Source organism: Phalacrocorax aristotelis, chromosome 7 (genome assembly GCF_949628215.1).
Source record: "Phalacrocorax aristotelis chromosome 7, bGulAri2.1, whole genome shotgun sequence".
In the NCBI taxonomy this organism is placed as follows: domain Eukaryota; kingdom Metazoa; phylum Chordata; class Aves; order Suliformes; family Phalacrocoracidae; genus Phalacrocorax; species Phalacrocorax aristotelis.
The window spans coordinates 32,163,941-32,184,182 of record NC_134282.1 but is presented as its reverse complement, the minus strand read 5'-3'; the positions used below and the strand labels follow the sequence as shown (position 1 = coordinate 32,184,182).

The 20,242-nt window shown below is 49.4% G+C and overlaps 1 protein-coding gene across 2 annotated transcripts in view; it reads left to right on the top strand.

The window, feature by feature from the left end:
- Window positions 1-792: 792 nt before the first annotated feature.
- Window positions 793-20,242, top strand: part of CPEB1 (cytoplasmic polyadenylation element binding protein 1) — a 40,958-nt gene continuing 21,508 nt past the window's right edge. Inside the window, exons 1-3 of one of the 2 annotated variants that reach the window (XM_075099753.1) lie at window positions 793-894; window positions 6,396-6,573; window positions 16,478-16,666. In XM_075099753.1, coding sequence (XP_074955854.1) covers window positions 880-894; window positions 6,396-6,573; window positions 16,478-16,666 — 382 coding nt within the window. In that variant the 5' untranslated portion in view covers window positions 793-879. Of the gene's footprint in view, window positions 895-6,395; window positions 6,574-16,008; window positions 16,217-16,477; window positions 16,667-20,242 lie in introns of those variants that run through there. The other variant, XM_075099754.1, reaches the window with a different exon arrangement.

Genomic DNA, 20,242 nt, shown 5'->3' with positions numbered 1-20,242 from the left:
CACTGGAGGGATTCCTGGGGCCAGCTCTGGGAGGCTTTTCTCCAGACTGGGGGTGGGGGGGGGAGGAATAAAACCGAAATTTGACTCTTCATCAGGATCTCTCCTCCCAGCACGGGTTGGGTGGGATTTAAGAGAGCCCCAGCTCTCTCTTTCCAAAGCTGCAGCCCAGCGGGGAGCCAGGCCCAGTACTGGAGGGAGAGGATGAGCAAAGGACACACAGTAAGGCCTGAACCCCGAGTTGCCTCGAGTCCGACCCCTCCTGCTGCTGCAAGAAGGTTAAGCGGTTTTCTGCTTTTTCTAGTGCATGGGTAGGAGACAGGATAAAATCACCTTTAGTTTATTTTACGGTGACAAAACGCCAGCCAGAGCCACAGCACCACCAACCGCTGGACAGCAAGCTCCCACAGGGAGACGCCCGTTTCCGCAACAATGGGGTCAAGAGCCAGAGGGCTGAGGCTGAGAGTTGCCGGTGCCACAGCCACCCCATTCCCCTTGAGACGGCCCTATTTGAAACCTTTGGGGTCCCCGTTGCCGTCAGACGGAGCACAGCCTGCGTGCTGAGAGGTGCCGGCGATGAGGCGGCCCCGGGGAGGCTGAAGCCGCCGCCGGTCGTCGTAGGGAGAAGGAAGAGACGCCGCATCAGGGTGGGAATCGCCGCGCGCCCGACACCCCGCGTGGTGCACGATGGGATCGGAGTCATTAGAATGGGGCTGGCGCAGCGCGCATGCGCCTCGGCCCCTCCCCTCAGCGCCCCAGCCCCACCCCCCCGCCCACCCCCACCCTGGCGGGGCGGCGGCCCATAAAAGCCGGCGGGGTGGGCAGGGCTGTCCCGCTGCCATCGCTTCCTTCCTTTCCGGGATCCGCCCTGCAGCGCCGCCCATGGCCTTCCCGCCGGTGAGGGAACGGGAGGGGAGCGAACAGGACACGTGCCGACGGTCCCGGTGCCTCACGGAGGCGGGTGCGCGGCGCCTTTAAGGCCGCCTCCGTCACGTGGTTTCACACGTTAGGGGGCGGGGGGTGAGCGGCTCTGAGGTGAATTCCCGCCTTTTCTCTGTGTGTGGCGGCGGAGCCGGGATGGGATCACTCCTTCCCGCGTCGGGAGTGGGGGGAGGCCCTCTGCTGAGTGAAGTCCTGAGGCTTGGCAGCTCCCCCGCCCCGAGGGGACAGCAGGCTCTGAGGGAACTTCACCTCAGGCAACCTATCGACTGACTGGTGCCACCTTCAGGAATTAAGCCATTACTGGAGGAAACCCATTTGTCCCAGTTCAACCAGCAAGTGGTGCCTCTGGTTGCTCTCATCCCATGTTACTGGTGGCATGCTAAGCTGGAAGGTGTCGAGCTCTGGTTTGTGACGGTGGGATGTGTTTTGGCTTGAGTGGGAACACATGTTCATGCTTGGTAGCAAGTGATGGTTCTGAGTGCTTCTAAACTCCCTTTTTCAGAGTGCAAAGTGAATGGAGCAATTATTTTACCCTTAAACCAGGTGACTGCAAGCTCCACATAGCAAGACTGGTTTCTATCAGTGACCCTGGGAGACTTGGTTCTTAATCTCTGTGCTGAAGCAAGAGTCTTCTGAAAAACAAGTTTTTTTTACCCTTGAGTATTCCCCAGCTAAAACCAATTAACACTCATTGCAGCTGCTTTGGCAGCTGGAGTGTTGGCTGGGGACTCTAGCTAGAGCTGTGTTTTGTGAGGAGTTTCAGGATCCTGTTGCCTTGCTGTAGTTTCTCAACTGGAACAGTCTCCCTAAACCAATTAAAACATTATTCTCCTTTGATAATGTGCTGAACCAGGCAGCTGTGATATTGCTTATTTCCAAAGCTGCTTGTGTGATAGCTTCAAAATTTTTCTTTTTAAAAAAAAAAATCAAAAAGTAGGTACCTCAACAGTGAAAGCTTGTCAAAAATGAGTTTTGGCAAAATTGGTGGTGTTCTGAAGTCAGTGTTCCCCTTAAAATAATATCATCAAAATCCCCTCCAGTCTTGATTCCAGCCAGGTGTGCTGAAGACCCTCTCCAAACAATAAACCCTGGGAGAGCTGCTTAAGCTCAGCCTTGCTTATGGTGAGAGCTGATGCAGCCTAGCCTAACCCTGTTTGGGATGAGCTGGATGTGTTAGCTTGCTGCTTTGTTAGCTGTGTTGCTTTGTGGGAACTGTTACACCAATATGTTTTTATCGATGTAGTCGACTCCAACTTGGAGAAACAAAAATTACTAGTAAAAGAGGACTTTTAGAGCTGCTTTTGGAGAATGTATGGAGCATCTTGGCTTGATTGGGACGAACACCATTTTAACAGCTTCTTAAATTTTGTCTCAGGATTCAAGGCCCTCCTGGCTGTGGCTGCAGTGCTAAGACTCCCTTCAGGCATCAGCATGGCGCTGCCCCAGTGGGGTTCCTATGAAAGACAAAAAAGCAAAGGCTGAATTGTAGCTAAGGTGGATGAGCTTTGTCTGCTCCAGAGTGTCCCCCAGGAGCTAATGCACATCTTGGCTATACCCGCATCTGAGCTGTGTTTAATGACTTCCCTAAGGATTAGGATATCCTAATCCTATGCCAGTGCTGTTGTGATGCTGTGTGTTCTGCCTAGCCCTGGGATTTCATTATCTGTAGGTTTCCTACTGGTCTATCTGCCTTGGGGCTGTGGAGGTGCCTTTGTTTCCACTTACCTTGGACATCTGTGGTGGCTTTTGCTGCACAGGTGTTTGTTGTTCCACCAGCTGAGCTCCTGCAGGTTGTGCTTGTGTCTCTGGAGTGGGACTTCCTGCAGGTAAACTCCAGGCTGCATCTGTGGGCTTTCCTTGGGGCTGGTGGGTTGTGAACTAGAGACCTGACAGCTGTTGTGTGATGATGCTTTGACAGCTGGCTTCTTGATGCAGAGCCACCACATGAGAGCTCTCTATCATGGTAGTAAGGCTCATTGGTTGTCTTTCTATTACTCTGAGGGAGTAGAAACTCCACCTCCCTATTTCAAATCAAGCCTGGCACTCCCTTTCTCTCTGGTGTGTTTTGTTTGGAGTGCTAGAGGTGAATGGAGCCTGATGGTGGCCTGGAGACCCAAGAACATCCTGGGGATGCATCTTCATACTTGGACTTGGGTTCTTAGCTAAAGGTTTAGCTGAGCCAGGATATGACAGACTGTGCTCCTGTCTGAGGTTCACCTTGCTGTGTGTCTGTGTGCAGTGCTTCATGGGTCTGTGTTCCAGATCTACCACAATGATTTAACCTGAAGCCTTTAAAGCATTTACTCTGTGGCACTGCATGCCTACTGCAGGGAGCTCAGTTGCTTTTCTTGTTTGTTTCTGATCTAGGAATGTCTGTAGAAACTCTCAGGTCTTAAATGGAGACTGGGTGTCTTACTAGGTGTCAGGAAGCAGTGCTTGACTCCTGATGACTTTAAGTGACCTGTCAGCTGGATCACATTTCTACTTCCACTTGTTCATCTACTGGCTGCATAAGTGTCCCCTCTCCTGGATTACGGTTGTGTGTTGCAGTGGGCAGGACCAGCTGAGAACAACTGTTGTTGGGCCAGTGGTTACACCCGTGTTTCATATGGTGTGTCAGGTCACTGCTGTGAGGCCCACAGGAGAAGGACCCACCAGTGTTCCTGGACTTGTGCCTGGGTGAAAGCGGAGGGGATCACCATTTCCAAGCCTGGGCTGTAGCTGTAATTGCTGCTGTACAGAGGATGTCCAGAGAAGCCTGAACAGGCAGCATATGTTTAATTACTGCAGAATCTTTCAAGACGGAGCATTGAAAACTAATCCTAGCTGGGCTTGAGAGTGTTCCTTTGCTTGTCTTGGCCCGGGGATGTGAGAGTGGAGCAGGTGCTGGAGGACACAGCCTCAGGCATGGTATTTCCCTGTGCTTTGGTTGAGGCTGAAGGTTATGGGTGTATTCTCCAGCTATGTGTTTGCTAACTCTTTCCACCAGACTATCCAGACTGCTGAGGGGCTTGGGCCCTGCTTGCTTTGAGGATCTGCACAGCCCTTCTCAAAGGAGCATCTCTTTTTTTTTTTAGGGATTTAGGGAGGAGGGTGATCTTTACCAGGGAAGCTTTATCAGAGCATGAGCTGCTTCCTAAAGGGGCTGGGTGCCAGCTCCTGTGTCCAGGATGCTTGCAGTATCTCTAGGATATCCTTGACAGTCTTAAGGTTAAAAGCTCTGCAAGTGGAAGGAATTTTTGTGGAAATGCTTGGCTGTACTCTTGCTGTTTTCTGTTCTTGCTTGTAGCAGGTCTGGTGCTGCCAGTTCAGGGAAGCATCAAACCTAAATGAGCAGGAACAGGTCAGGTGTTTGGTTTGCTGCTTGGGTTTATTTTTGTCTTGCTAGCACAGACTCCTAGGGAAAAGCTTTGCTTCCTGCTGTAAGTGGTTCTTTAGCAGTAACAGGAGTAGAATATGGAGTTTCACACTTCTGCCAAAGCAGCCTGATGTGGCACTTTTTATTAAGGTTGACTGGCAATACTTTCTTAAATTGAGCTTCTGTACTCCTCAGCTGCTTTTTATAACGATGACTTAAAGCTTGCTCTGCCTGTTTCCTTTTGCCTGAAGCTTGCTTTCAGCCCTACCTGTTTTACTGTTGGCTTGTAAATGCTCCTGCATTGTGCCTGCGGAGTCCCAGGACCTTATCTGGGGGCGGTTGCTGAGCCTTTCAATCGAGAAATATCCCCGACTCCAGTGCTGAATAGATGCTAGTAGTCTTAAACGTGCAGAAATCCTGAAACAATTGTTCAGGTCCTGCCTGGAGGCATTGTGTGAGTTGATTCAGTAGCTTATTCCTGTTGCTTCCAGGATAGGGTTTCCTTTGCTTTTTAGCTAAGTGGTGGTGGTGGGGAGCTTACCTGTGTGTGGATAAAACTATCAGATCATGTGTTACAGCAGTAAAACTGCACATAAGGACAGGGTTGAGGTGGGGAGCAGCATACAAGTTCTGTACTTGGGCTGGGCTAAAGTTCCTGTGTTCATGTGAAATTCAGTTTAGACCTGCCTTCTGCCACGGGCCACATAATGGAAAGATCAGTAAGAGATCATTTGAAAGTAAAACCGGCTTGGTGGTTCAGGCTTGCTAGCTGGTGAAGCAGGGGGAGAAATGTGGGGTAAGTCAAGCCCAAAACTCTCGCAGGAATGTATCCAAGAGGTAGATGTATTAAATGTCTCCTTGACAAGTACAAATGGTGCCATTTAAAGCTATAGGCTTCTGTGTGCCTTGGAGTAGCAGGGGCTTGTTTGCCAGCCTCTCTGCAATTCAGTTCTTTGAATTTGGCTCTAACTCGATTTGCTTAATGGCAAGGATTCTTCTCCGGAGGCCAAGACTGGTGAGGTTGTACCTTCCTGCTATTCTCTTTAATGTGGGTCCTAATAGTGATACCATTTGCTCAGCATGTTCAAGCACAGAGTTCTGCCGCAGTGGCTTTTGGGTGGTAGGAAGACCTGCCTTCAGTCCAAAAATCCTGGTTAGGAACTAAGTTTAGTGGCTTCTGGATTGGTAGAGGCTTGAACATTGTGCAGCTGCACTGAAACAAGCCTAGATGTGAAAGTGGCTTGCAAGCAGATCTAGGGGAAGCAGCTGCTCTTGCTGGTTCTCTAGACCTGCACCAGGATGCAGGAGGGTTTGATCTTTTTCATGCAGAGGAAGCTTTACAAGAGCTCTGCCTTGTGTAGGATGGTCCCAAAACCTTAATGTTGGCAGATCAGTGTTTGTGGGGGGCTGTGGTAAAGTAGAGCTGGTGTGGGGTAACCTTCCTTTGTGGTCAGGAGCTGCTACCTAAATGGAAGATCAGGATTTGCTTCTCTCCCTTTCCACTGGAGACTTTTGGATTTTGGGCTATGTTTGATTAGCTGGGAAGTTGTTTTTTCCACAAGCCTGCTTTCTGAAGTGATTGCGTGGCTGCTGACTTGAGCCGTTCCAAGATGTTCAATGCTCCCAGATGGTGGTAAAGTGAGCCTTGCGCTCTCCCGCTCTGTGCAGGAGGAACTACTGTGGTTTCTTGCGGTGGCTACCTTGACCATAAGCATCCCCCTTCTCCCCCGGTGTTAGGAGGCTGATTCTGGGGACAAGGTGCATGCCTCTGTTAATCAGACCTCTGCTTTAGTGTTGTGATGTGCTGGAGAAAAGCAGCAGGGAGCTTGTTAGCAACCATGTGAGTTCTTAGTCTGAAGTTCATTCTACCTGTGGTGAGCTGGTACCTGGTTGTGACTGGAATGGTCTTGGACTGGTGACAAATGGCTCACCTGTTTGCTTAACTGTTTCTTTAATGCCAAGAGTTGTACTGGAGTGTTGCCAAGACCTGGAGCTAAAGTTAATATGAGTATTGGAGACAATCTGGACCTTCCACAATGTGTGGAAAGCCAGGTGGTGAGTACTAGCCTGCTTGACACTAATACTACTTCTTTACCAGAAAGAAGATACTGGGAGGAGCATAAAGGACTGCTGGGATAGCCCGGATGCCCCTGCACTTTCCACTTGCAGCAATGCAGATATATTCCGCCGAATAAATGCCATGTTGGACAACTCGCTGGATTTCAGTGGAGTCTGTACCACCCCTGTCACAAAAAGCAAACGTGACATCCTGCCAGGTGAGTGTGTGGCTGGGTTCAAGGAGAGCTTGAGGGTCTGGGGCTGGCAAAAGGAGGGAGTTGCTCGGTGGGACTTGGCAAACGTGTGGTGGTGGTGCTTGGTGATGTGGTTGTTGGCATATGCTTGTGAGCAGGGTGCTGCCTGGAGTCAGGGTTAATGCTGTTTCGGTACCAGGGGCTTCATTTGTGTGCCTGAAATGGATAATCCAAGTATTCCCTGGTAGTGTGGAGGTGTCTGGGAAAGCTTGCTTATGCTGTGGGTAGTAGTGTGGGTAGGACCTGAACTCTTGCCACCTGACCTGCCCGCTTCTGGCATAGATAGCGCCAGCAGACTCCTTTACAGTCCCTCTTTCCTAGAGGCAGGATTAATCTGTGATGGTTAGTACGGCTGATCTGCTGCATACATTAAATGCAAAAGAATTTTGAATAACTGTGTTTGCTACAGGTCAGTTAATCATGTATTTTAGAGCACACCAAAGCAGTACATGTAAGTGAGGACTTTCTTGCAAAGCAAGCTTGGGATTATGAAATCAGTGCTGCAAGTTTAGCTTCCGGCAGGCTGAGGGGAGTGGGCATATTCTGCTGTCTTGCACTTGATCTGCCTCAAAGCAGAAGGCTCCATGCCAAAGCAAAGAGTGTTGGGTCCAGTCGTATTTTTATGTAAGTGAAGGACGTGCTTTTGTCCCTTTACAGTAGGCAAGATCTGCCAGTAAATGTACCTGCCCAGTGCCTGATGTTCCTCCTGCCAGCGCACTTTTGTGCAATGGTACTTGTGCCAAGGATTTGGGTGCTTGAAAGATTGCTGTTGCTCCTCCAGCCCCTGAATTATATGGTCAATAAACACCTTGGCCATTATTGGAAACACTGACCCTCTGGACTTGTCCCAGAACAAAGTAGGAAGGAGAAAAACCTCACCAGCTGGTGACCTTGCAGGCTGCTGGAGGCAGGGGAGCTTTCTCTGCAGTCACTTGGAGACAGGGTTGTTTTGTACTCATGGATAATCTGAGTTTTAATCAAATGGATGTAAAAATAAAGCTGCAGATAGGTGTCTGGGTGTCCTGTGGGTCGATCTAATGCTTGTGCAGTGTGACTTTGCTCTGGACTAGCGAAATGACTGCTACCAGATGACTTCCAGTGCAGCTTAATCTCCTGAATATTTGAAGGGCTTAACACTGTGGACCAGGAGCTGATCTGGCCATGTGATCCTGTGCTGGCGCTGCAGAAATACCAGAGGACATGAATTGTTCGCTCTGAAGTATGGATCTATAGCCAGCATTGCTTGAAACGTGCCTAGTAAAACGGTATTGGAGGATATGCTGGCTACTCCTGAGCGTTGTGTAGTGAATATTAGCTAATTCAGGTCAGTGGTATAGTTGGTGGTGTGTTTTTTAGACTCACTGTTGTACTGAGCTGTTTAGACATTTGTTGTACCTTGGCACAGTGGCAGTGTTGCATCTGATCTTGATGTGCTGGAGGCATAAGGGAGACATAAACCTAAGTATTTTCCTTTATCTCCTTATAATGAGCTCATGAAAGAGTTGCTTCTGGCTGCCTTGTTGAAATCTTAGCTATAGCCCTTCATATTCTGTTTATAATTTGGAATGCATATGTTTCCTAAGTAAGTTTCAACTTACTTGCCAAAGTTAACCTAGTTGATAAAGGAACTATCCCTGCCCACTAGAGCAGATTCATCCTGTGAACATGTGGGTTAGTTCTGGTTTTAGGTCTAGGCTTAGAGCTGGCATATAAATTAATTTGCAGTACTGTCTTATAGACTTCTAAAGTTCTTCTCTGAGAGACTGGGGTATTCACCTGGCAATGAAATGAACCTGCTCACTGACCTGCTGTGTGTCAATCTGTTTGGTCTGTCAGTTGCTGGGGTGGTTCTTATGGATGCCTGGAAGAGGGGCTCTTGTCTGGTGTGGAGCTGCTGAGGGGTGGTGCCTTGATTGGAAACAGGGTGAATTTCCCTTCAGTGGTGTTAAACTGCTTCTGCTTCAGGCTATCAGTAAGTAAATTCTGTGGAAGACATCTTGTAGGACAAGTAAGGTGCGACTTGCATGTAAAAGATGGAGGCTTCTTCTAGCAGGCATTATTTCTGCTGCAGGGCAACCAATGCTGTGCTTTTTTGGGACATCCTAAGCAGCTTTTCTTGTTCCTGATACAGCAGTTGAGGCCAGTCTCACAAGTAGGTGCTGGCTGCTGGCCCAGCTGGTATAGGGACCAGGGTGGGGCCCTGGTCAGTAGACAATGACAGGAGGCTTTTAGCTTGCAAATCCCTTGTGCAGCAGCACAAATGCTTGTCATAGTGTGAGGAAAGAGGCTTGTTCCCTTCCCAAAGGATGCCAGGCCCTGCTGAGGCAGGGCTAGAAAGTGGCTGCCTTAGGTGCCCTTGCCCTTCAGGCTAATGGCAATGTGATCTTTTTCAGAAGGTGCCTCTGGGCTGTGTGGGAGACTGATGATAGAGTACAACGTGAGCTACCCCAGCTGGGCCAGCAGTTATTGCTTTAAACATGTGGATGAGTCAGCATCTGCCAGTGCATTGGCAGCTCAGAGTTGTTAGTCTACTTGCAGTCCTGGCCTTGTTTTGTTAGTGTCAGTCAGGACCTCTTGGTAGGTAGAGAGGGCCTGAAAGCAGCAGTTCTGCAAGCTTCCTTCTGTCTCTGGGCCAAAAAAGTGCATGAGCTGCTTCTGTTTAATGTGTTGCTAATGAGCATCTTCATGAAAAAGCTGGTGCTGTCAGCAAGTATGTGAATCTTAGGAGAGCTGTGATCCACAAATGGGGAGGTGCTTTGGCCTATGTTGTGGCAGTCTTTCACAGAAAATCATTTCTGATGGCTGTAAGGCTGAACAGCTGATAGCAGTATTATATTCTGAATTTTAGTTAACTACCCCGTGCCAGTGGTTTAGAGCCTGAAGCAGGCTGTTGAAGCTGGTTGCTGTGCCTTTGAACAAGATGAGGCCCTGCAGGATCAGTATCTGCCTTTGGTGAGCCTGGCTTCTGGGTAGGTGACCAATGGAGAAGAAAGACCCTTGATCTCATGTGGTATCTTGTCACTGCTCCAAGTTAAATCACTTCTGAAGAATTAATGAGCCTCTGGTGTTTTTACTTGGGGCAGGAACAACTTGTGTATTGTGGTTAGGTTATATTATCATGAAACTTGTAGCTTGGTCAGTCTTAATAAGCTTAGAGATCCACCCTTAATGCAGTAGCTGTAACAGGTGAAAGAAATGTCTTTTTACAACTTAAATTCTTGGTTGGGGGGCTTGGGGAAGATACTTTATTCCAGCAGGGGAAATACTTGTGTGTTAATCTATTCATAGTCCCTCAAACTTTTCAGTTGTCTTCCTCAGGTCAAACTAAATTTATCCTGGATTGGTCTAGTGTGCAAGAAGCCCCTTTCAGTGTTAAGAGGATTACATGTGGTGGAGAAGGGATGGCAGAAGCTTGTGACCTTTCACTAATGCTATTGGGGAAACACGTGTGGAGCCACCTTACTTGGTATTATGAGGTGCGCAGCAAGACGGTGCTGAGAAGAGATTAGTACAGCAGCAGTCTGAACAATGTGAGAGAACAAGCTTATTCAGCATTTCTGGATCTGACACAGTTGGGGAATTCTCCAGATCTGGGCAGAGCTGTGTGGCAGAAGAGACTGCCGCTGGAGATTTAGCTTGCCATACCTAATGTTAAACCTCTATAAAGATCAGTTTGCTGTTAATGGTAATCCTCAGTGAACTTAGTTGCCTCATCAAAATTATCTGTGTCATCAGGCCCAGCCTGACTACCACCATGGTGGCTCATGGATGCTTGCTCTGGGAGTTCCCCAAGCCTAGGCTTGGGTTGCTAGCCCAAACCAGAGGGTACAGTGCAGCAGTGTGGTGGAAGCTGTAGTTGCAGAACCTGTCTGGTGGCTTCTGGGACAGGATTGTGTGGTGCTCCAAAACAACTGCCTTTCAGGCTGATTCAGTCCTCTCTGAAGAAAGGACAGAATTTCTTCAGCAAGGTGGTATAGTGCAGACATTAATCTTTAGTGGCTTTTAGTGTGGTGTTAGAGATAGGAGGGAAATCTGGCCTGGATAGAGGCAGGAGTCAACATCTCCCACCAGCTCAACTCCTGCTGGTGCTGTTAGAGTGCAGCCTGTCCTTGGGCAATGGCTTCACAGCCAATGTGGTTCTCTGAAATTTAAAGCTGATCTGCATGTTCATCACTAGTCTGAATAAGAATGTGAGCAAAGCCTGTTTCTTAAGGTAGCAGGTGGTTTCTTTGCCAGGCTTTAAAGCTGGGCCTTGCTGGGTACAAGGTGCTGCTACCAGACTGGGTTAAAAAAAACCCTAAACCAGCTTTTTGAAACATCATCCTGTTCTGTAGGCAAAACCTTCAGCTTAAGTAGAACAGTGAGTAAAGCTCCCTTTCAGCCCATTTAGTCACCAAAGCTTCAACTGAAGGCAGTGTTGCCATAAAACAAGTGGATCTAAAAGGATTGTAGGTACCCCAAATGTCCTAGAAGCATTGATTTCCCTTTCATTAAGCTCTGCTCATTTAACTGAGACAAAGCAGCCATTAGTTTGCTGTAAGTTGACAGTCTATTGTGTGAAGAAATGGGAGATGCTTAAATGACTTTCCGTGGGTGGGAGTGGCTTAAGGTGCCAAGTTCAGTGTAAAGGCTGTTAGTTGTGGCCCATCAGGTCCCAATGATTCTCAGTGGCTGCTTTAGTTAAAGAAAACTGAAGGACAAATGCAAACCCAGACTAGCTGATGACTAAATCAGCTTCCTGTTTGCTCTCAATTGCAGTCAATTAATGACCTATCACTTGTTTAGCCACCCAAAAAGTTCTCTGTGGTACTATAATGTAAATTCCTCTCTTCTTCACCGCCCTGCAGCCATGAGGAAACATACCAGACAGCAGCTGACCTGATGTGTTTGGTCTTGGATGTGGGGACAAAATGTTTTTGAGGCAGAGACCCAAAAATGTAGTGTTGCTCGCCTGGAGTGTGTGGGGTTAACAGGGTGTCTGAGGCAGAGTGAGGCTGTTAAGCAGGAGCTCACCTGGAGCTGACAGCTGAGAACTATTGCTTGCCCCGAATAAATGTCTGGTGCACACATCCAGAATAATGAAATTCAACACTTGTGCCCCAGAAGAGGTGCACACCTACTGCCTTTGGCTTTTATATTTCAAGTGTCACATTAACAGGTCTTTGCCTACATGGGCACGATGCAGTTCTGTACTGGAAAGTAGCTCTAGTAAACAGGTTCTTCATCAGACCTGCAAATGGAAGCAGATCACAGTGGGTGCTCTGCAGAGAGCAGGGACTTGGCATAGAGCTATTGCACGGTGTTGCTGAAGGTCAGCAGGTTTCCTGTGGGTTTTCTGATGTGCTGTACTGTCACTCAGGTTTTGGTGCTGTTATCCTGTAGCAGTCTCTCACTGTTACTCTTGGAAAAGGTAGGTAGAGCAGCAAGGGGAAGTTGCAGTGCCCTCTTCCTTGGTTTCTTAAATAGTAGCTTGCCAGCTGTTCAAGCATTTGTGGCTATGGGAATAAGGCAGACGCTTTTGCTGCTGCATGACCTGTTTCACAGCCAGAGCAATGTCTCCACTTGAGGAATTTTTCAGATTACAGGGAAGATGCTTAGTTGTGTATCAAAAACCTCTTTTAACTAGTAGGTTTATGCCTAACAACTTTTCCTAAGCCCCCGATGGCACTCAGTGTACCTTAGGAATACAACTGGCTCATCCTCTAAAAGCTTTCACTTGAGATTTCTTTGTGTTATGTGCAAAATGTACTTGAAGCTTAATTTTCAGGGATGCAATTCCTAGCCTTTAAAACTGGAGGTGTAAAGAGGTGTGAAAGGCAAAACAATGCTTCTGCTGTGAGCTGCCTTCGCATTTGTGATCTGAAGGCTGCAGGAATGCTCACCTTGCCTTTTGCTTCCCTGCATTTGGTTTGGAAGCTAAGCCTTGGTCAGCTGTAGCCCACAAGGTAGCTGCACGCAGAGGTGAGTCTGGCTTTGTCAGGGGATAGAGCTTACAGGTGAGTTGTGCTTATCCTTCCCCTGCTCTGCATACTCAGGGTCCTCATTTCTAGAGGGGCTTCCTCTAGTCAGTTTCTGCTAGAAATTATCATGTGGGAGCAAACGGAGACCTCTTTGTTGCTGCAGAGGTGGTAAGAATGGGAACCAGCTTGGCTGGTTCATGCTTGCTTAACTATTTTGTTGCTGACTTTCTCGGTTTTTAAGATGAAACCCAGTTGCTGGAATTTTAGCTGGCTTTGCAAGTGGCCTAGGTCTGGAAGGTTCAAACATCTAAATGTCTCTGCACTTGGTCAAATCATCACCTTTCAAGACTAAGTCTGATGGCACAGAGGGATGCTGCTGCTATGAGACAGGGACTGAATTGTGCTTGTCTCTCCCCATGCTACCTTAACCTGCCTGCAACACACTGCCTGTGGGTCACAGCTTGTGGTGCCAGTCCTTGTTTGTCTCCTCCACGCAGGCTTAGGCTGTAATTTTCTAAATATTTTCCTGATTCAAATGCCTGGTTGGTGCAGCCACGCCGCATACCAGATCAGGGGAATAAGCCACGCTTAAAACTAACTCCTGGTGGCTTAGCTTTAACTAGATCGCCTCCCCAGCCCAGCTTCCCGTGTGGAAACTAATCTGCCTAAACTGGTATAAATGGGGAGGGAGCACTGGGGTGGGGATAAGTGGCTGGGGCTGCAGCTTGTGTGAGCTGTCTGGGCTGGTAGGGTTTAACTGCAGGTTAAGAGCTGAACTGCGCTGAGATGCTTGCCTTTAAGAAGCCTTTGAAAGGTCTTAAATGTGATGCTAACATTTGAAGTCTGAGAAATGCAGCTTTCCATCCAGATGGTGGTATGGAAAGCTGTCCAGCCTGTGCTGGCTCTAGGGTTCTCCTGGACAGATAGGAGGATGTCATCCAGGAGAGCTGCCTGTTCCGAGACCTGCATGGGAACATTTTACTAAGGACTTGTTTCTCATGATGCTGTTGAAATCAAACCTAACCAGCTCAGGAGGCAGGAGTTCAGTCTCTCCCAGGTGCTCGGGCATGAGCCCAGCGCAGTGTGGCTCCCTCTGCCAGGATGGTTGGCTTCAAGTGGCAACTCCAGGGAAAAATTCAGGTTGGAAAGACTCATTCTGGTTCTTGGGGCTTGGAAAAGTCTGCAGCAAAGCATTTAGGCTGGGTTAGTCTGTGCCAGGTTGCAAAGTGAAATTATTTAATATTTGGTAGATGTTTACTTATTTATAACTTGAAGTTATGACTTTTTAGACTGAATTTTTGTAGGAAATTAATTCTTCCTGCCCCAGCATCCTATTAGTTTTGTCTGCCATAAACAACTGATTGCTTTGTAACAAATTTCCAGGCTCTGAATTTGAAAATAACTATTCTAGAAATCCATTTAAATTCCATTTTTTAAGTTGGTGTTTTTCCTTGATAACCTGTATCCGTCTTTCAGCATGACTGGGAGTGTTAAAGGGGAAGCAGGCTTGTACTGGCTATTTGCTTTGGATGGGAAAAGGTCTAATTAAAAAAATGCTGGTTATCTAAGCAAATTCTACTCTGTTCTTCAGCAGTTATACCTGTAACTGAATTGCAGGGAGCTTGTCTTTAATGTAGGTTGAACTCACCAGAGGGAAACATAGTCCTCTTGAACTTGGATGCGATTGGGTTCAATTAAACAAGACAACTTAGTTCCTGAAAAATGTGGATAGCTAGGGAAGAATGTGTCTGGATGCTGTGGAGTGAGTGCTTCTCATTGCTGATGCATTTGTTCCCTGTTTTCCTTATTTCTTCAGTAGTGGTTTTCATCCAAGATGTTGGATCCAGGTGGGATTCAAGTTCTGCTGTCTGTCTGATACTGTGTCTGTGCTTCCCAGAAGATGAAGCTTGGTGGGAATTAATCTTGAAGGTGGCATAAAACCTAGCAAGATCCTGGTCCCCCAAGGGAAGGTAGTCTCCTGCTGCCAGGGATCTGGGCTATAGCACAGCACTTCTGCATTTTCATAAATGCAGAAATGTTACATATTCATATGTGCAAGTTATGGTTGCTGTGGGAACTGAGTTGTCTGAGCAATGTGCCTTTATCCTCCACTCCCTACAGCTGCATTGTAAATGTTTGTAGGGCCTGTCCAAAACAAGCAATCTGAAAACTATAGTGGAAGAATTAATGCAGTGAAATACCCTGCTGAAGATGCAGTGTGATGCTTTTGGGGGAATATTTGATGCTGTTACAGGTGCTTGATAGTAATGTGACTGAACTGGCACTACAGTTTGTACTAGTACTACTAGGGGAGTAGAAGAAGAAGAAAACCAACCCTGGCACATGCTATCCTGGTGAAATACTGTGGAGGAGGCTGCAGCTGGGAAGGGTGAAGGTGGCACATTGCCAGCAGGTATAGTTTTAGCTGGTCTCATCCTGACTACAGTGTTTCAGCCCCCTTGCTGTAATCTGGGAACATTGGGGTGCTCCCCAAATTGCTGTGGGGTGAAGGTGATGGTCTCTCCTCCAGTGGCAGCCATGGCCTGCATCTTGTGTGGGGTATCCAGCTGACAGTGGGGCCTTGCCTGGGCTTCGCTAGGTCCTGGGCAACCGAGTGGCATGGGATGTGGGAAAGGAGGCCACGACTGCTGTCAGCCTGTCTGGGATGGCCAGGGCTGCACATGAGGGATAATCTGACAGGCTAGAGTCACTGAAGAGTGGGGAGTGGTCTGTGTGAGGTGTAGTGTACATCTGTGGCACAGTTGGAGAGTGTGGGTGCAGGGGGAGGAGGAGGAGACAGCTGCTGCTGCTTGGTAGCTGGTTTATAAATGCCCTCTGACTCAGATTTTGGGTTACACAGCTGAGCATCTTGTGGTTTCATCAACCCCCAGATCCCTGCATTAAACTGGAATTCTCAGACTATGAACCTGCTGTGTTTCCTTAGGCTGTTGGCTCAGGCTTAAACCAAGGCAAGAATCCAGTGTCTCCAGTACCGTAGGCTTGTGAACACCCTGTAGGGGAGGGGAGGGCTGGGAAGGGGGGGAGACCCGGCAGGCAGAAGGTAAACAGGCCATGAAAAAATTCCTGATGTGAAATGAGTCCTGTGCTCCAGCCAGTCCCCTTCTCCCTGTTCCAGTGTGATGTGCCTGCTCGGGCTGGACCCAGAATAATGGGCTTCTCCCTGGGTTGTGGGGGGTGTGTGGAAGGTTATCCTCGTTGATCAGTGGTAAACAATGCAGAGTCAGTGAGGCACAGTGGCCAAATTGAACCAAATAGATTATGCTAGCAGAATTGCAAAGCTTTGCATTGGGCTTTGAATTGGAGCCAGCAGCTGGAGTCTGTCCAGGACTAAAGTGTTTTTGGGTTTTGTGGGTGGAGGGAGGCGGGGACAGGAGAGCTGGGTAGCACTAAAACTGTCTGCTCTGTTGCTGCTATCATCGTTGCTGGGGGGATTGCTGCCTCGAGCTGCTGTGCTGTATTGTGGAGCCCTGCTTTTGTGCTGCCTGCCTCCCCTGATTTACTGGAGCTGCACCTCTCCTCCTGCCCGCCGTCTTGTCTTTTGGGGGAAATCTCCTTTCTTCTTACCCTTATTTTGTAAGAGCTGATGCAGTTCTCTTGCATGGCTGAGTGACGTCACTATCAGCACAGTAAGCATCAGCAGCCTGGTCACATGCTGACCCAGTCAGTAATGCAGACGGGATAGGAAGGTGGAGGGGCTGAGGGGGGTGGGGGGCTGGTTTCTGGACATATGGTAGCCTTCCCTTTTGGGGTGCAACTGCTGGTTGCAGAAGCTGTGGCTTCAGAGCGGCACAAGACCTGGCTCGGGGCTTAACGCTTTGGAAAACTCCTTTAAAAAGAAAAAAGCAGCCCTGAACTCTCAAGCTTCTGTTTGTTCTCAATCTGAGCAGACTTCCAGGACTCTGAAGAAGCAGTGGCAAGCAGGATGCTTTTCCCCACATCCACGCAAGAGTCTTCCCGTGGCCTCCCAGATACCAATGATCTGTGCCTTGGCCTGCAGTCCCTCAACCTGACAGGGTGGGACAGACCCTGGAGCACCCAGGACTCTGACGCTGCAGCACAAACCAGCACACAGTCCGGTGAGTCGACACATGCAGCAACAGTTGTTAAATTTCTTTTATTTTTGGCTACGTTAAAGCAAATGTCGAGTGATTTGCTTGTGTAATGGGGTGCTGGCAGTTACTAATGGGGACTTTGTGACTTGTAATGCTTGTGTAATGTGGCATTTTAGTTGGGGAGGCTGTGGCTGGCTGTGCTACAGCCCCCTCTGCTCTGCTGTCAGTTCACTGCAGACAAGAAGTGCCTGGGCTTATGTTTTGCTCAGTGCTGTAATGCTGGTAGAGGAATAACCTCGCTGAGAGAATAGGAGAAATCCTCTCCCTGTGTTTGGAGGGAGTGGGTGGGGAGTGTGGTGTCAGGGGGCTGAACTTGCCAGGTGGGAGTGAGGCAGAACTTTGCCTGAGAAAATCCCCGGTGGCAGGTAGATATGAAGGGAGAGGTGTGTGTGCTTGCAGAGGGACCCCTCTGCCTGATTGTGAAAGTCCAGGCAGCACCACTCACTCCTGTGCTACAGCAGTGTTGCCTGCCAAACTCTGCCTGTGGGGTGTGGTAGGCGCAGCCGGCACCCGACTAAACTTCAGCCAGCAGCTCGCAGGCTGGGTGGAAGACTTGGAGGGATCCTTCTCCACTCCCACATTCAGCTAGAAATAGCGGTCTGCTCCTAGAAGTGGGCTGGAGGAGATGCAGTGGAATGGCTTCTTGCTTTAACTCTTTTGGTCCAGTGCAAACCTACGTGATCGGCAGGGTGTGGGCTTGCAGCCACGCGCTGCTGACTGGCTGGCCCTTCCCCCTCAATCTTCTCCAGTCTGGTTTTGCAGCTGGGACTGTTTTTGGGGTACTGGGTGCTTGCCCCAGAGGGATGCAGGGCTTGGTTAATTCTTCCGGAGGCACCAGCCTTCTCTGTAAAATTGCAGGAGGAGAAAGGGGTGCTGTGCACACAAACTTAATGCATCTCCTTGGCCAGGTGACAGGGCAGGGGGGTAAAACAGAAGGAAGAGTTCATTTCCTGGCCTTTAAAGGCTGTAAAAATCAGTTTCACAAATGGTGGTGTGTTTGTTCAAGTATCAGTCCATGGAAAGATCTAGTGCTTTGGCAGAGTTTGTACAAGTTCAGCCTGGTTGCTACAGAAACTCATCCCTTTATAGCAGCACACTGCTGCTTTGTTAAAAGGGTAGTGCATCTCTGTGCAGACTTGGGTGACACAGGAGGCCCCAGGCATGAAGGTGGTGCTGACAGGAAGGTAGGTGGCTTCTGGGTGGCCTTTGCAATGTGATTTGCCCATGTAGAAGTTGGGGAGGAGGGGGAGGGCAAGAGGGTGCTGTCAACCACCTCTGATGTCCAGGTGATGCTGCACTCAGGATAGGAACAGCTTCTGGGACACAGCCCTGAATGTTGCTCTGTGGGTTGTAAAGCAAACAAGAAATCATTTGTGGGGTGGTGGAGTTTGAAATGACAACATCAGCACAGCTCACTCAGGTTTCTGCATCTGATTTCCCCAAGACATAGCATGCAGGCCTGCATGTGGGCCCTAGCACTTAGGGTCTGCTTGCAGTCAGGTTGTGGTAGCTTTATATAAACCTTGCTCTGCTTCAGTGCATAGTCCTATGGGGTTCCCCTAATGAACCAGGGAATACTGCACACTTTGCATCTGTCCTCCTTTCCTTGCTAGCCAGAACCTTCAAGGAGGAGGGAGAAATGGAAGTTATTGTGTGGTGGGCTGCACAGGTGCCTTAGAGCTGTGCACTGAGCCCCTTATGGTTGTTGGCAGACTATGGGGCACAGAACCTGTGTTACAGCATCTTTAATGTAAAAAGCACACTTAAAGCAGGCAACCTCCATGCTGAACAGTTCTGCTGCTGCTAACAACCACAACACCCTGGGCTTGGTGCACAATGGTGCTGCAGAACAAGGGCTGTCGCACATGAGGCAGCTGCTCTGTGCGGATGTCCCAGCCCCACTGATCCACTGTAGCTGTCTCCTCTGATCTCAGCCGGCTTCCTGCCAGGCTGTCTTGGCAGAGGCATGGATGTCTCTGCAGTGCTCCGGCAGGCATGCGAGCAGTGCTGGCACAAGCCTGTGGTAGGCTTTGTACCTCACAGGTTGGGTGGTGGGGCTGGGTGGACCACGGTGGTGTGTGTGTGGGTTCACTCTTGAGCATGGAGGGACTTCTGGTTTCAAGAGGGAGATTCATTTGGCGATGATTTGAAGGTGCTCTAGTGATCTCCCCGCTCACAGAGGCTGTATCTGGTGTCAGGTGCCCCGCTGACTGCAGTGCATTGTGCTGGAGCTCCTGCCTGCTGCAGAGGCCTGGGAAGAGCTGTAGGAAGGATATAACTGGGCACTGCCCCGGGCTTGGGTGATCTGCACCCAGTGGGTGTTTGTGACAACTTCTGGTAACAGCAGCTGGAAGATGGCACCCAATACTGTCTGGAGAGGCCTCTTTCCTCACTTCTCATTCCTGGTATTCCCCTCAGTATGTGAGGAGGGGATGGCTGGGGTGTAAAACCAGCCGAAATGCAGCTGTGCTGCTTCCACAGAGGAGCTTCTGGCCGGCAGAGGCTGTGCACAGGGTCCAGGGCTGTATAGGTAGGTATGTTACGGTCCTGAGACCCTGTTATCCCTCTCAATCCCACCTTCCATTCCTTGGTGTGCAGCAGCTGGGCCAGGAGTGCTCCTTGGCCTGGGCTGCTGTTACTCCCCTGTTCTGAGAGCTGTGGGGATGGTGTATGCTGGCTGGGGAAGTTAAAGGCTGATATCTGTGCACAGCTGTTGTATTGCTTCAGCCTGCCCATACCTTCCATGTCTGCAGAGCCTCATCTTTCTCCTCCATGAGGGCCCAAGAGTGGCAATGTGGAGCTCATTGGGATCTTGTAGTTCAGGAGTACCTTTTGAAAGGCTGTGAAACTCCTCTAGGCAGTGCAAGAGTGTTCCTCTGTCTGAAAGCTGTACAGATCTGAGGAGTCAGCAGATGCCGATGTTTCCAGGTGGTCTAGACATGCTGTGATGGAAAGAGGGGAGATGTGGAGAGGATGCTACTATGTCCGGGCACTCCTGATGCCTAGTGCTGAGGCCTGGGAGGCTGCAGCTGTCCCAGCCCCAAGGGCTGGCGTCTCCATCAGGGTGTCTGAGAGCAGGTGAGACTATCAGTGCTGGGCTGTCTCTAGGAGCTGGGGAGGGATGGTGCTGCCAAGCAGAGCTGAGTTGCTGCTGGTGCCCAAGTGCTTGGAAGGTTCCAGCAGCAACTCAGCTGCATGGACCCATGGGGAGGTGGCTGGAAGGGTGGAAATGCAAAAAAAAAAAAAAACCACCCTAACAATCAGGCTAAAAATATTGCTGATGTGGTCCCCTGCAGTGCCTGTGCTTGAGTACTGATGAGCTGGGACCTCCTCTCCTGTCCGCATAGTCCCTGTCAGCACAGAGCTTTCTCAGCCTGGGAAGGACCTTTGGCTGCAAACCCCTCTGGTGTCACCTTGTGCTCAGGGTGGTGTCACTGCACAGCCTGGTGCAGTGGGATCAGGTGCCTGCTGGGGCTATGCTGGAGGAGGCCAGAGCAGTGGGGCTGGTTTGTAGACTGCCTGTGTCCTACTTCCCAAAGG